Raw genomic sequence first — 15,308 nt, 5'->3', positions numbered from 1 at the left:
GTGGTCTCACAAGTTGCCCAGGCGGGTCTCGAACCCGTGGGCTCAGGCAATCCACTCACCTCAGCCTCCCAAGGTGCGGGATTACGGGCAGAGCCACCGAACCTGGCTTATTTTTCATTTGAACTGTCAGAACCTAGTGTATATTCTGTTAGACATGTAACGTAGCTTTTTAATAATAGACTTAACACACATTTTTCCCATGAAAGTAGAGCCAGCTTATTCTAATTTCTGAAGTCATTTTTTTTTTTTTTGAGTTGGAGTCTCACTCTGTCGCCCAAACTGGAGTCCTTTGGCCGCTCCACCGTAGCCTCGACCTGCTGGGCTCTGGTGATCCTTCCACCTCAGCCTTCCAAGTAGCTGGAACTACAGGCGTGCACTACCACGCCTGGCTGATTTTTTTGATTTATTGTAGAGATAGGTCTCGCCAAGTTGTCCAGGCGGGTCTTGAACCTGCGGGCTCAGGCAGTCCACTCACCTCGGCCTCCCAAAGTGCTGGGATTACAGGCTGTGCCACCGAGCCCGGTCTCTGAAGTCATTTTTTTAAAGTTATTTTAAAAAGTGAGTATGGATGTCTCGGACTGTGCCTGGCTGCTGCTGAAGGATTTTAAGCAGAGGATTGAGGAGCTTTGACCTAAGTGTTAGTCATTCTGTTGAGAATAGACTGTAGAGGGGAAAGGCCAGAACAGAGCCTCTGTCCTGGGTCTGGCGATAGCTGTGGCGTCAGGCTGCTAGGAGCAGCCTGGAGAGGTGAGGATCCTGGACACTGGGACTATGGAGGGCATGTGTCCTTGGGAATGTGCTGAGAAGCTGTCTAGGCTGTGCGGAGTGTGTGGCTCAGATCGGTGATGGCCATGGTGGCTGGAGGGAGGACCCGAGACTAGGGTGTCGGCAGTCTCCGTCAGACTGGATCCTGGGCACAGAAACCACTGAGAAAGGAACTCACTTGGGGCAGCATTGGGAAGAATGACGGTGAGCCCTAACTCTTGAAGAAATGTGGGGAAGTGACCCAGGGATCATTGGATAGCTGCAGGAGGAGGCAGTGACTAGTGTCTGGTGCCAACATTGCTAAGATTTTAGGGACAAAAGAAGGATAGACTATTGTATTGAAGTGTCAGAGCAAGGAGTATGCTCAAGTCATGATCAAGGCCTCGGCACGAGGGAGTGGGAGGCAGAGCTACACTTGGGCGCTGCAGGCACGAGGGGCAGAGAGCCCTGAGCGAGGACATCAGCTGGGTGCCAGAACTGTCTCCAAGGTCCTAGGATGTGAGGGGCTGGGAGCGACTGGAGACAGGACTGGGCCTCAGGATGGGGGAGTGGTGGTGTCTTTTGGGAGCTGAGGGCTTCTGGCGCCTGTGGGGAGGGTGGGTCTCAGGGCCGGTTTTGATGGTGAGGCTTGAGTGTTGGCGGGGTAGTGAGGTCCTGGAAAGAACACTCATGCTCTGCGGACCCTGGCCACCCTTGATGCTGGTGTGGAGACGACAGGAGGGTCACACTTCATGACTCCATGTCAGCTTCGAGGGACTAACATAAGGTGTGATTTCAAGTAAACTCATTTCTCCCCACTTCTAGATACTGCAAAAAGCCTTTGACTTCAAACTGCACGATTCAGATCGCAACCCCTGGGAAAGGCAAGAAGTCACCACCAAAGCCCATCCCTGTTCTAGCTGCTGGTTTTGGCCCTGACAAGTTGTCCCTCCTGCTGGTGTATGGCAGCTGGTTCCAGCCTGCTGTGGAGCGAGTGGTACGTAGCTGCTTCCCTGGAGGAGAGCCGAGAGCCTCCGCGTGTCCGTGGGAAGGGGCATTAAGAATGCAGGCGCTGATTGACTCGGGGCCTTAGAAGAGGTAGCACATTCTCCTTTCACGAGAGGATGTTCCACTGGGTGGGTGACTTATTTTAGTTTGTGAGGATTCTGTGTAATCCAGCCAGCATAGGCAAAATACCTCTGTGGCACCTGGCCAGTGTACAGCGTTACCTAGGATGTGTGTCGTTGGTCTGCCGTGCATGATGCTTTGGAAACCTGGTGTGCGTTTTCCATGGGCAGCACATGCGCAGTAGCCACACACTCCTAGTGTCTACTCGTTGGCCAGCGGGTGTGGCTTCTGCTGATTCTGCTCCGTACACAAGATGCACATCTTCTAATAAGAGCCTTGGTATCAGCACCCATTGGGTCTTCAGTGGAAATGTGGGCAGTGCAGTGATCTCACCTTTTTCACTGCAGAGACTTGCAAGTTACCATGGGCGTGTCCAACAGGTTAGTTACCTCACATTTGCAAGACTGTGACGTCAAAGGCCCCAGTGAGCCTGCGTGGCATGTGGCATGCCCAGGCAAGCACACATGCACACAGCTGAACACAAGCAGGAGCAGCATGTTGGGTGCCCTTCTGTGTGTGAACCCCACTCCAGATGCGGCCTGGGCTGCCTGCCTGTCTCGTGTCCTTCCAGATAGTGGTGACGGTGTGGCCACATAGAGTTTCGAATGGCCTTCACTGTCATTGGCACTGAGGTAGTTGGCCACACCTGACGTCATCTTGTGCCAGACACAGATCCGCCCCAGCCCTGGGGTGGTCAGCAGTGCTATCTTTGCCTTGCTTGTGAGAAGGGGCACAGTAGGAAATGTTAGGGCATGACCATTTACTTTGAGCACAGATTGTTACTTACAAGGATGGTAAACTAAGGTTTTCTTTAAAATCTGTTACATTTAAGAAATCCGTTGACCTTTAAAACTAGAAATGTGCAAAATTCAAGCAATTCATAACCGAGGAAAGCTGACATTGAGTCCAGTGTCTTGAGTTTTCTTCCTCGCTGTCAGTCTGAGTGAGTTAACTCACGGCTGACGGTGTAGTGTGAATGCCTTCCATATCTTGTATTTTTCCAAAAATGCACAGGTCATCATTTGTTTTCCATTTTGTTTTTATTCCCAGTTGCTCTGTTTGATGCTGTCTCTCTTTTTTTTTTTTTTTGCCTCCTGTCTTTCTCTTAAACAATGAATTCCCAGGCTTTAAACTCCAAAGAACCTCATATGTGTTTAGTAAGAGATCTTTCAAACTGCTGGGCCCCAAAGGTAGAAACAGCCATAACAAAGGTAAGTGTGTTGCAGATTGGTGTTGTAAGGAAAAAGCATTTTTTGTTGTTGTTGTTGTTTTTGGTGAATTGAATTCTTGTAATATTTTGATTAAATGGACTTTATCTTTTTTCTTCTTTAACACCTCTAATGATCTTGTCTTACACACTTTGTAGGATTATACATTTAGATATGGCTGTTGTAAAACCTCTCTTTTCTGGCTTGTTGGGTGTGAGCGAGTGGATGACTGGCAGCTGAAGACCTGGGTTTAGCCCCTCCACCATGCACTACTTCTGAGCCAGGAAGTAACGGGAATGTGTATCAGTAGCGCATTTATGAATAAGTGATTTGATAAGTCCCAGGACTTAAAAGACATAGCTCTGAATACTGTACTTCAGGGTGTAATAAAATCCCAAGGGGCTGGAAGGTTCCCCACACAGCAGAAAGGTGTCACTGTGGTGCTCTGTTTTGCATGAAACTTGGTGCCCATATGGAGACACTCTTTTGGGTTGTTTAATGAGAAAAGGAAAGCCAGAACTTGCCATGATGACATCCATACGGTTTCGCTGCTGGCTGAATTCCAGAGATGACACCTTTCTCTTGGCTGTCTGAGCATTTCTGGCAAAGATTGAATTCTGGAGGTAGTCACGAAATGTGTAACTTCATTCTTTAACATTTAAAAATCATTGTGTCCTTGTGTAATTGTAGATTTTATTTTTCTTGATTTTTTTTTTTACTCTTATGTGGTGTTGTAATCTTTAAAACCATGAGCATTCAGATTATCATTTACACATTTATTTTCCAACTTTCTACTAAGATATCTTTAAAAAGTGAATTGTAGTGCATTTTCCACTTAAAAGAGCCTTCTGAAAGCTGTGTGCTCATTGGGGATGCGTGACAACTGAGGTCTCATTCCTTTTCACGCTTGCCTTCCTGCTGGACAGGTGAGGACACCCGTGATGAATTCCGAAGCGAAAGTGCTGTTGCCGGGCATTCCGGGCCACCACGCAGCCGTCAAGCCCGGGCCTCCACACCCAGAGCCGGGAGAGGGCAAGCGGAAGTCAGGGGGCAACGAGGTAAGGACCTGCGTGGGCCATGGGCTTGAGCTTTTGCCAAGTATGTTGACGGAGTCAGAGTCAAGTCTCCAGACGTGGGCCAGGAGTTCTGCTGTCAGACCCTCTTATCGCCTACATCATAGGTCCCAGCGCTTTGTAACCTAAAACGCATTTGGCCGCTGTTCGCCTGAGAAGATGATGCCTTATTCACTGAAGGGGGTGCTGTTTGGCCACTTGCGAGTAGTTCTCTGGGTAACAGAAAATGGAATCCACCCAGCTGGGCCTTGCCATGATGACGTGCATGGGGTTTCGCATGTGGCTGAGTTCCGGTGATGCCTCTTTTCTCTTGGCTGTCTGAGCAATCCCGGCTAGTTTTGTGCCAGGTGGTGTGGAGCAGTAAGTCATCCCTGCTTGGAAACTTCATTTTTTTCCCTCCAAAACCCTTTGTGGTTACTGTATGTCTGTACAGAGCCCTCTTTTGACTATTGCTGTCACACTCTTTGTTCTTGTGTAAGTAATCTAGAATTTTAGCTGTTGTTCCTGGGGAATAACTGTTTTTCTTTAGCTGATTTTATTCTTATTAAAAGTTTTTGTCTACTTTTGTGGGATAGTTTTGCTGACTTTAAATGTCTTTATTGGGTGTGGGGGGGTGTGGGTAACATAGCTGTTCATAAATATTATTCCTCAGTTACGTGGTATCTGACTTTAAAATGCCAAACTGCGTTAGCTTGGCCTAGATTCAACTCTTTAATTTCCTCCTGCCCTTTTTTTATGTTTTTCATATGTTAGGATAACCCAAACGGGGGGCTTTACCAGAGCACATCTGTTTGCTTTGCTGAATGCAGCATGGTAGACCTCCTTTCATCATGTTTATCAAGGACTCCTGGGTGTGGTATAGCTATCTTTATTCTAGGTTATAAGTCATCATTTGCAACTCACTAATTTGGGAACGTAGCTGTCTTCTGCCCTGTCTAATACTCTGTTTCCTTTGGCAGATCCGGGTTGATGCCCAAGGCTGGTAGTGGTGGGATAGGTCTGCCTTGAGTTTTAGTGATCCTTGCCATGTCCTTGCCTTTTCTGAGAATTTATATAGGAAGATTTTTATGAATCACATTTTTAACCACATGCTTCTTGGACAGTGACTTTGTTCACTGGAATCTAGGGGCTTAGATTGCAGGGTCCACTTGTCTCCATCGTGGACATCGTGATAATGAGGTTCTCTTGGAGTGATAATGAGCATGCTAGTGCTTTCCAAGGTCAAAGTGTGTGTCGGTCCGCAGTTCTTGTCTCCTGTCTGGTAACGTTAATGCGTCACCTCTGTTCCACAGGTTAGCATCGAAGAGCGCCTGGGAGCAATGGATATAGATACAAAAAAAGGAAAAGACAACCTTCTCCAGACCAATAGCTTTCCGGTTCTCCTTGCACAGGGCTTAGAGAGTAACGATCTTGAAATGCTAAATGTAAGTATAGCGGTTTTTAGATGAATTAAGATGGCTGATATTGCTTAGAAAGTGATTGACATAGCACATTCACAGCTAGAGCTGTCATGAAGGGGACTGTTTGGAATTAGTCTTTTGTGTTTAGTCAGACGTGTATCATTTGGTGGCATTATGCAGTCACCAGCCTACAAGGTCTTATGTTGAATTATTTTGAACCTAGAATGCATCTTATAGAAATACTGTTCTGAATTGTTAGCTTGGTAGGGTTTTTAATGCACGAAAGTCTTTGTGAACGTAGTGTAGCTGTACTACGATACTCAACATTCTAGATCTTAATTTATATTTTTTTCTGTAGGAAAATGCGTTCCTGAGTTTTTACTTTGGATTCCAGAAACTTACTTCTCCCTGGCTGAGGGGGGTGGTGGTGAGGTCAAACCTGGGCAGTGGGTAGGTTTGGGGAAAAGCCAAGAGGGTTGGGATTTATTTAGCTGTGATGGTGCTAGGAACTTTGCATACAGGGAGGCATTGATGGTTTTATGTCAGTTGGTGACTGTTTGGTCCTCTTAAATCCTGCCGTCTGACAGTGGTCTGTCTAGAAAATTTAAGTGGGAGCCACAGCTGGATACAAGTACTGCCTGATGAGATCCAAGTAGTAAGCATCTGTTACAAGCATGTACTTCTAATAACTGATGGCAGTGTGATGGAGCCAGTCAGCATAAGTGTGGTGTAAATTCATGCCTATGAGTAGCATCTCTGCCTTGATTTGGAACGGATGGGAATGTCTTATATTTGCATGAAAGGTGATTTTGTGAAACAAGAGAGGAAACCTGCAGGTCTAGACCTAAAGTTGCCTTTCAGGTTGTTTGTGAATGTTTGTGTGTTCTAATTTCATGTGGCATGGAAACCTGGGGGGAGGGGTTGGTGGAAAAGCCACTGCGGGAAACCCTTGGCGGTGTTTTTGAAACGAGGTGAGACTCACCACCCTCGTTGCCTGTGAGGCGTCTTTTGAAGCCTTCCTCGGCAGGCACACATGAGTCAGGAGCAAGGTAGTTCTTTTTTCCTTTCTCGTTAAGTAGCATTTTAGAATGCCTAGACTAGTTTTGTGGACTCCTATGAGCCCAGGACCTGATTTCCAGTGTGACCAGCAGCACTAGCCAGGCAGGCTAGCGCAGATTCCTCTCTGCTCCCACCCTGCAGGTTACGGAGAGGCAGAGGCGATCACATTTCGTGTCATTCATCAAGGTATCCCTTTTCAGCTTGAAAACTCCCTTCTTGCAGACAGCCACCATCCATTGTTGCATCTGGAAAGCACATAGTGACTCTTTCAACTTGTCGGGTGTGCTTAGTGTTTACACTTCCCTTGTCGCCTCCTAAACCTCTAAAATGTTTCTTTCTGGTTCCTTCAAAACGGTATCCCAGCGAGGTGCCCCTTCTGCCTCCTTGCAGTTTACTGTGTGGAGAAGCCCACGCTTGGGCTTGGGCCTGCTGCGCCTTTATGGCGTCATTCACCATGTGCTTCTGTGCATTTGTGCACAGGTGAGGTCTCCAAGCCTGGCGGTCTGGGTCTCTATCGAGTTAGCTCTAGCAGCTTAAAGAGATTTCATTTCCTTCAAATCCGTTTTGGCAAGAACATGTCAAAGATGCTAATTTGCAACTTCTGTTGGTTGTTGCAGGCTTGTCGAGAGGACAGCATACTGCTTACGACGGTACTTCTTGAATCGTAAATGTTTTATTTGGGTTACTTAGGTAGAAATAATAGGAAGCTTACTGGAAGATGAAAAATCTTGCGCTTCAAGAGTCAGTGCCAGACTTGAAACAACCCTTTTCTAAAATAAAATATGGATGCTCCTTATAGTATGTTGTGTAGGTGATTATACATTTACACCTTCCTATTCTAAAAAGAAAGAAGCAAATAGAAAATTTCCCCCTGAAAAAAAACGTCTTCCCCATTCCCAAAAGCTCCCTTATGAGTATACGTGATACGTAGTTAGGGGGGCGTTGAAAATAGGTATGAAAGAAGCAAATGGGCAGAGGTAGGTCGGTCAACATGGGCCCTTCAGGAGGCTCATCATGCCTGCCATGGGAAATGTGACGTGAAATTGGTGTTTTCAGGAAGGTGGACTTGGAACCCATGGAAGAGTCTGTAGCTTATGCAAAAGAAGTCTAGTTATTTATGGACTTCATAGCATCTGTAAAACACTTTAAAACATTTAAAATTTTTTATTTGCGTTAAGTTTTTTTTTTTTTTTTAAAGAGTCGGAGTCTCACTCTGTTGCTCAGACTGGAGTGTGATGGCATGTTCCTGGCCACCGCAGCCTCAACCTGCTAGGCTCCGGCGATCCTTCTGCCTCAGCCTTTCAAGTAGCTGGAACTGCAGGCGTGCGCTGCCACGCCCGGCTAATTTTTTTTTATTTTATTTTTTTTATTGTAGAGGCGAGGTCTCGCCAAGTTGCCCAGGCGGTCTCAAACCCGTGGGCTTAAGCAATCCACTTGCCTCGGCCTCCCAAAATGCTGGGATTACAGGCTTGAGCCACTGCGCCCAGCCCGAGTTAAATATATTTTGAAAGCTCCATTTACAAACAGTTGAGAAGACATCAGCAAATGGAAATCTAAACTGTGCTTATGGATGAGAACATGTCATTTTGTTTAAGGCGAGGAATTCTCCCCAAGTTAATCTATTTAGCCCATTCCTAAAATCCAGTAGTCATTGTCAGCCACCATTATAGAAACCGATAGACGGGTTGGAAGATGGACCCTCTCTGATTTCAGGATAAAGCTGTAGGAGTTGAGGTACTGATGTTGGTGAAAAAATAAATATGGAGGAAGGGACCAAAATAGACTCCAGGAATAGACCATGTGCAGGTGGAAAGAAGTGGCTCTCAGTCTTCACACCATAGACAAAGGCAGTGTGAAATGACCTACACCTGAGTACAGAACCTGGCACCACGGCACTTCCAGAAAAAAACAGGGTGTGGCTCTGAACAAGGCTGGGGAAAGCACAGAGGGTTGAAAGGAAAAACCGGTGATTTAGGCCTCATCGAAAGTAGAAACTTCTGCTCTGGAAAAAACAGTGCTAGGAGTATTAAAAGACAAGTCGCAGGCATATCAGACACAGGATATATATCAGACTCATCTCAAATAAAAAATGGGTGAAGGTTTGAACAGACACTTCATAGAATAATTCAGAAAGTCAGTAAGCACATCATTAAGTATCACAAAAGTGCAAATTGAAACCATAGCGAGGTAGCGCTGTGTGCTCATGACAGAAGGATGCAAATCAAAAGACCGGTGAGGATGTGAAGCTGCTGAAGCTTTCATGTCTTGGTGGTGGGCATGTGAGATTGTGACAGTACTTTTGAAAACAATTCGGCTGATTTTCATGCTTTGCTGGCATGGCAGTGACAGAAAAGTCTTTAGCGTCATGTTCTTGGTAGTTACAGCTACGGGTGTTAGGATTATTTCTTTAGGTATGTCCTTGGCAGGAGTACCTGGTGCTGCCTCCTCTGTTCTTTATCGCTTCACTTTGGGATGGTGTCTTTCATTTGCTTCTTTTAAATTTGGAAATTGTTACCACAGAGACTCTTTCTGAATGGGCGTCCAGGTATCCAAGTGCTTGTTAGAAATTCTTCTGCCCCGTGATCTGGGATCACTTCTAAATGGCTAGGCCATACTTTTTGTCTGTGGCCGTTGTGGTCTATACCTCTCATTTGGTGTAATTATTTACTTTTTATCTATGTATTTTTCAGAGACATGATCTCACTCTGTTGCCCAGGCTAGAGTGCAGTGGCACTCTTGCAGCTCACTACAGCCTCCAACTTTAGAGCTCAAGCGATCCTCCTGCCACAGCCTTCTGAGTAGCTGGGATTGCTCGCACCTGCCACTGTGCCCAGCTAATTTAAAACATATATTTTTAAAGATAGAGTCTAGCTGTGTTGTTTAGGCTGGTTTTGAACTCCTGGGCTCAAGCGATCCTTCTGCATCGAGCTCCTGTGTGTGCCCAGCTGGTGGACTTACAAACAGAGATTCTGTTCATTCTCAGAAGTGTCCTGGTTTGGGCAGTGCCTGTCGTGATTGCTCTGTCCTTAGAGACTCCTGGTGTTGCGGCCTCCTGGCTTTCAGGCCTCCTCCCTCAGTGCTGCCCTGTGGGTCTCAAGCTTTGGGTGTAAATAATGGGGAGCAGTGCCTTTGGGGTGGTAGTCTGTGACCTGATATGCTGCCACCCTGCTGACGCACTGTTATCCCCTAAAGCACTGTCACCCCCTAAAGCACTGTTGCCCTGTGTGTCCAGCTGAGACAGTAAATCTGGAGGTTTGGATGAAAATCTCATGAAAATGGAAGATTTAACAGAGGCATGTCCTGTCTCAAAAATGATTTGTGGACTAAGGCATATTTTGCTTTGGATGTTGTAATCTGGTTATATGAAAATTGAAAATTAAAAAAAAACTTAGCTGGATATGGTGGCTTACACCTAATTCCAGCTACTTGGGAAGCTGATGTGGGAGGATCGCCTGAGCTCAGGGGGTCAAGGCTGTGTGAGCCATGATTGTGCCACGGCACTCCAGCCTGGATAACAGAGGGATACCCCCGACTCAAAAAACAAAAAAAAGCAAAACTAATTATGTAAGTGGTACATTTAAATAGTACCTGATGGATTTGCACGGGCTTGGAGTAAAGTTGGTTTTATAAGCAAGTAAACTCCATAGGGAATTCTGAAGAGATAATTCTAGGAGCTGCATTTTGCCTTCTGGGACCTGCATTTTGCCTTCTGGGACCTGCCGTTTCTCTCCTGAGCATGACCTTTACAGCAGCAGCCAGCTGCCCCATGAAGGATCTCCTCCGGGGGCCAGCCCCTCTGGGGGAGCACGGCTTTAAAGTATTCAGGAGGAAGGGGAGATCAGACCTGGAGGAGCCCTGTCCCCATCCCCCGCTCCCATGAAGTCCACAGGGCTTGGAGAAGCAGCAGGGGCTGCCTGGAGGACAGGGCTTCTGAGTGCAAGGACCACACCAGGCTGCCTCCCGAGTCTCCCATTGCTGTGCTCGCTGAGAGTTTTGAGTTGAACACGCAGGTGATCGATCGGTTGCTTGGGTTAAACTTCTGTCAAAGAACTGATGCCTACCTGAAAAAGAATACTTGCCTTCTGAGTTGGAGTTTGCAACGTTTGGCTCCTCCTATGTGGAGACTGTTCTGATCCCATAAGGTGCAGGTGTGGGAATGCCTGTGAGGGGCATTATGCGTTTAAATGTCCAGAGACTTTCCTTTTACGACGACGCCTGTTGAGGGGAGCCCTCTTCCTGGCAGCTGAAGATGGCTGGTCTACCAGCTGCAGGCGTGATGCAATGGCCCGCCCCCTCCAGGCTTCCTGTGCTGAGTTCTGTTGGGAGTGGCCTCTCTGGTCTGTGAAGTCGTTTTGGTGGCTTTTGTGTGGTGTCCTCCTGGATGCATGTGTCTCACCCTTGTGTTCTCTCGCAGAAAGTACTCCAGACGCGGAACCTGAACCTCATCAAGAAGACGGTGTTGAGGCTGCCGCTGCGCACGGTCATTCCACTGCTGCAGGAGGTGACGCGCTGTCCCCATGGGCCGGGGCTGTGGGTCCAGGGGGCCCTGTATTCAGAGACGAACGACACGTGGGGAGGACCTGGGGCTAGAGCGTGCCGCTGACCATCCCGAGGCAGCAGGAGGAGCGGGTGACTGGCGCGGGATGTGTCTGGCTCCCTGGGGACCCTGGGGCTGTGTTGCAGGGAGTCGTTCACATGGAGACAGCCCCCGCGCACAGCCCCCAGTCCCCACTGATGTGCTGTGAAGTGTCCTAAGCTTACCCTGAAACCGTGTGTAGTTTCGGTTTTCTTTATCGCAGGTGGGTGGTTCATCTCTGTGCCTGGCAGTACAGAATTACAGGTGGGAGGGTTGCCTGAGCCCATGAGTTCAAGGCCTTAGTACACTTTTACTGCACCTGCTGACAGCCGCTGCACCCCAGCCTGGGAAATATAGTGAGATCCCCCCCAGTCTTAAAACACATAGGCTAGGCTTTAGCTCATGCCTGTATTCTCAGCATTTTGGGCGACTGAGGCGGGAAGGTCTCTTGACGCCAGGAGTTCAAGACCAGCCTGGACAACATAGTGAGAACTCGTCGCTTAAAAAAGTTTTAAAATTTAGCCAGGTGTGGTGGTGCATGCCTATATTCCCAGCTACTTGGGAGGCTGAGGTTGGAAGGATTACCTGAACCCAGGAGGCCGAGGCTGTAGTGAGCCATGATTGTGCAACTGCAGTCCAACCTGGGTGATAGGGTGAGACTCTGACACACACACAGATTTATAATTTCATTGAAGCTTGCTCTAAAAGAGTGAATACAAGTGATTTAAAATCAGGCCTAAAAATAAAGAGGATTATTAAGAAACTGTACTTGGGTTACATATGTTTAACATGGTGCTACAGCATTTTGTGAGCTTACTTTTGGTATTAATAGTGTAGGCTGATTTACTGTTATTGGTAGGAAAAACCTATCTATTAAAAAAAAACAAAACAGTGTCAGGCTGGGCATGGTGGCTCACACCTGTAGTCCTAGCATTTTGGCAGGCTGAGATGGGAGGATTGCTTGAGCCTAGGAGTTCGAGACCAACTTTGGCATTATAGTGAGACCTCATTTATACATAATTATAAAAAAAAATAGCCAGGTGTGGTGGCACACACCTGAAGTCCCATTCGTTGGGAGCGTGAAGTAGAAGCATTGCCTGAGCCAGGAGGCTGAGGCTGTGGTGGCTGTGATTGTGCCCCTGCCCTCTAGCCTGGGCAGCAGAGTGAGACCCTGACTCTAAATAAATAAAATTAAAATGCATTGCCATATGTTAGGAAAGCCTGGTTGTATGTTTTTGGAATATTATCTACTGTAAAATAAAATTTGTGTAACCTTGATACTTTTCTTTGTGTTTATAAAAATTCAGATATAATTTACAAGCACAGAATTCACCCTTTTAAAAAAGTACACAGTTTAGTGTTTTTGGTATGTTCACAAGTGTGTGATTGCCACCCAAAAAAGAGACTCCGGGCCCCGAGTCATCACAGCTCCATCTCCCTCCCCTCAGTTTCTAGCAATCACTGATTTGTTTTTTTCTCTGGACTTGCCTGTTCTGGCAAATCATGCAAGTCCTAGCCTAGAGTTCTGTCGGGCAGTCAGTTCTGTTTGTGGGCATGTGTTCCTCACATGTGCTCTGTTGGTTGGAGGCCGACTACTGAGCGGCGTGCCCTCCCAGCACTGGCACTGTGGCCTGGGGAGGCAGGCTGGGCCTGGGACGAGCTGCTGCTAACAATGTTTTCTCTTCCTCAGCTTACAAAGAGGCTGCAGGGACACCCCAATAGGTAAGATGCTCGCGTGGCTTGCATCGCTTTGTTTTGATAAAGAGATCAGAGGTGACTGTTAAAAGTAGTGACGTCTGACAGCATGAAATCAAGTATTATGTCGTCCCAAGTTCTAAATAATAAGAGCGTCAGGTATTTACCCCTCCGCGCCCTCCTTAATTGAAGTGATTCTTATTCTTAACGTTTTATTGTCGTTTTCTTTCGGAAAACTTCTAAGTAGGCATTTTAACTTTATTATCAGGTTATTTAAATAATGAATCGTATTTAATTTTTTAGTCTTAATCATGATATGTAAAACTGCCATTCATAGAACCCGCCCAGCCTCTGGTTGCTACTTAAGACACTGTGAACATATTATTTAGCTAAAAGACTACGCTTTGTGAGTCTTTTTTCTTGGTAATTTGATCAGACATTTAAGTGAAACTATTCTCCTAAGCCTCTAAGCTGTGGCAGCATCCAGTGCAGTCTGACACATTGCTTTTCTTTTTTGAGCATTTTCCCTGTGGGCCTGCCTGGCCTCCGAGCTCCTGAGGGAAGCTGATGCCCTGGTTGGTTAGGACCAGCCTGTGCGGTGTGGATCTGTACTGGCCTTGCAATGTTGGTGTGGAGGACAGATGAGGGTTCTGTCTGGTGTTATTTTATCATGAACACGACACACAGATCGGTACACTCACTTGGGTAAAAACGCCTGCCCCGGCGTGGTTGAGCTATGACTTTCATTCGGGACTTGTTAGAGGAAGGGGCCTTGTCCTGCTGGTGGTGCCACTCTCCGCCCCTTGGCAGCTCCGCAACTCAGATCGGCCTGTGGGCAACGGGAAGGACAGGTGTCCCAGCGATGGCTCACCACGGGCACCTCCACGGAGCAGCTGGCGGGTCTTCACTCGCCGTGCTGGGATTTTCTAATTTTCTAGCTTAGTTGTGTTTAATTCTGAATTTGTGAATGTATTCGCTTACTTGGGTTTTTCTTTTTCTTTTCCAGTGCTGTTTTAATGGTCCAGTGGCTAAAGTGTGTGTTGACAGTCCATGCTTCCTACCTGTCCACAGTGAGTATTTTCAGCTGCAGTTGCTGAGTGAGAGCTGTTTGGCTTTGATAAGGATTTTGAAGTGTGTGTGTGTGTGTGTGTGTGTGTGTGTGTGTGTGTGTGTGTGTGTGGTGGTGTTGTCTTGGGGGCTGAGGTCTCAGGCTGTCGTGTGTGTGTGTGTGTGTGTGTGTGTGTGTGTGTGTGTGTGTGTGTGTGGTGGTGGTGTCGTCTTGGGGGCTGAGGTCTCAGGCTGTCGCCCAGGCTGCAGGGCAATGCCACAATCATGGCTGACCACAACCTCTGCCTTCTAGGCTCCCATGATCCTTCCCCCTCAGCGGCCTAGGTAGCTGGGACTACAGAGTACAGGCAAGCGTCACCAAGCCCAACTAGTTTTTCTTTTCCCTTTTTTTTGTGGTGATTGTAGAGATGAAGTCTCACTGTGTTGCCCAGGCCATTCTTACACTCCTGGGCTCAAGTGCTGCCCTTCCTGCCTCAGAGGGTTGTGGACTTGGTGACTGTGGCTGGCCCAGACCACCTTCCCCCTCGGACCTTCAGCCTAGAGATTCTTTCCTTGGAGACTGTGTGCTCCCCCCAGTGCAGCGACACGAACCCTGTCTTGATGTGTCACTGTTGTGGTCTTTTTTCCTTGAATTTTAAAAGTAATATGTGTTCCATAGAGAACTTGTGAAAATGCAGACAGAAGAATGGCACGTGAGCACCTGGATGTGTTTCTCTTCACATCACCTCAGCAAAGCTGTCGCTTGGTGTGTGTGTCCTTACCTTCCCTTTGAAGCTCACCAGTTTTTCGGCAAGCTCCTCGGGTCCCCTCCTGCTGTGGAAACTTTTCTGTTCTCTCAATAAATCCTGCTTTCTCAAACAAACAAATAACAACAACAACAACAACAACAAAACCCACCGTTTTAAAAAAAAGTTTTCATACATGCTAACATATCTGTCCTGCTTTGTCCTAGGAGGTAAAAGGTAGTATATGACAAAAATGGCATAAATTAAGTATTTACCAGCTGACTATGCTGGGCTGCTGTCAGCTGTAGCTTGTCTGTGCAAACACAGGAGAGAAAGTGTGGCATCTTAAAGCAGCACCAGAAAGAAACCGTTTGAGCTGTCATAATAAGGGTTGGTTCTTTGCCACATCAATATGTTATAGTTTAAGCTAGAAATAACGTTACACACTTTTTTCTTTTATTATCTAGCACTTTACAGTGCGTTTTCTTAACAGATTAGTGGGTAGTTGAGAAAAGTCCTTGATTTTCTTTCTCAGCACATTTTATTTTCCTTTTTTTTTGAGTCTAATCTGGATTGCAGTGGCACAATCATGCAGCCTCGACCTCCTCCCACCTCAGCCTGCCGACTACCTG

General features: G+C 47.0%; 1 protein-coding gene across 1 annotated transcript in view; it reads left to right on the top strand.

Annotated features, from left to right (window-relative positions):
- The window catches only part of WDR43 (WD repeat domain 43), a 39,760-nt gene that overhangs the window by 16,630 nt on the left and 7,822 nt on the right, over positions 1 to 15,308 (top strand). The window contains exons 7-13 of the mRNA XM_021711336.1: positions 1,570 to 1,741; positions 2,997 to 3,083; positions 4,007 to 4,138; positions 5,446 to 5,577; positions 11,027 to 11,113; positions 12,879 to 12,910; positions 13,890 to 13,953. Of these exons, the coding sequence (XP_021567011.1) occupies positions 1,570 to 1,741; positions 2,997 to 3,083; positions 4,007 to 4,138; positions 5,446 to 5,577; positions 11,027 to 11,113; positions 12,879 to 12,910; positions 13,890 to 13,953 (706 nt within the window). The remainder of the gene's footprint in view (positions 1 to 1,569; positions 1,742 to 2,996; positions 3,084 to 4,006; positions 4,139 to 5,445; positions 5,578 to 11,026; positions 11,114 to 12,878; positions 12,911 to 13,889; positions 13,954 to 15,308) is intronic.

This window comes from Carlito syrichta, unplaced genomic scaffold (assembly GCF_000164805.1).
Source record: "Carlito syrichta isolate Samal-C Ts95f unplaced genomic scaffold, Tarsius_syrichta-2.0.1 Scaffold302075, whole genome shotgun sequence".
Lineage (NCBI taxonomy): Eukaryota > Metazoa > Chordata > Mammalia > Primates > Tarsiidae > Carlito > Carlito syrichta.
Note: the sequence above shows the minus strand (reverse complement) of the source record. Positions and strands in the feature narration are given on the sequence as shown.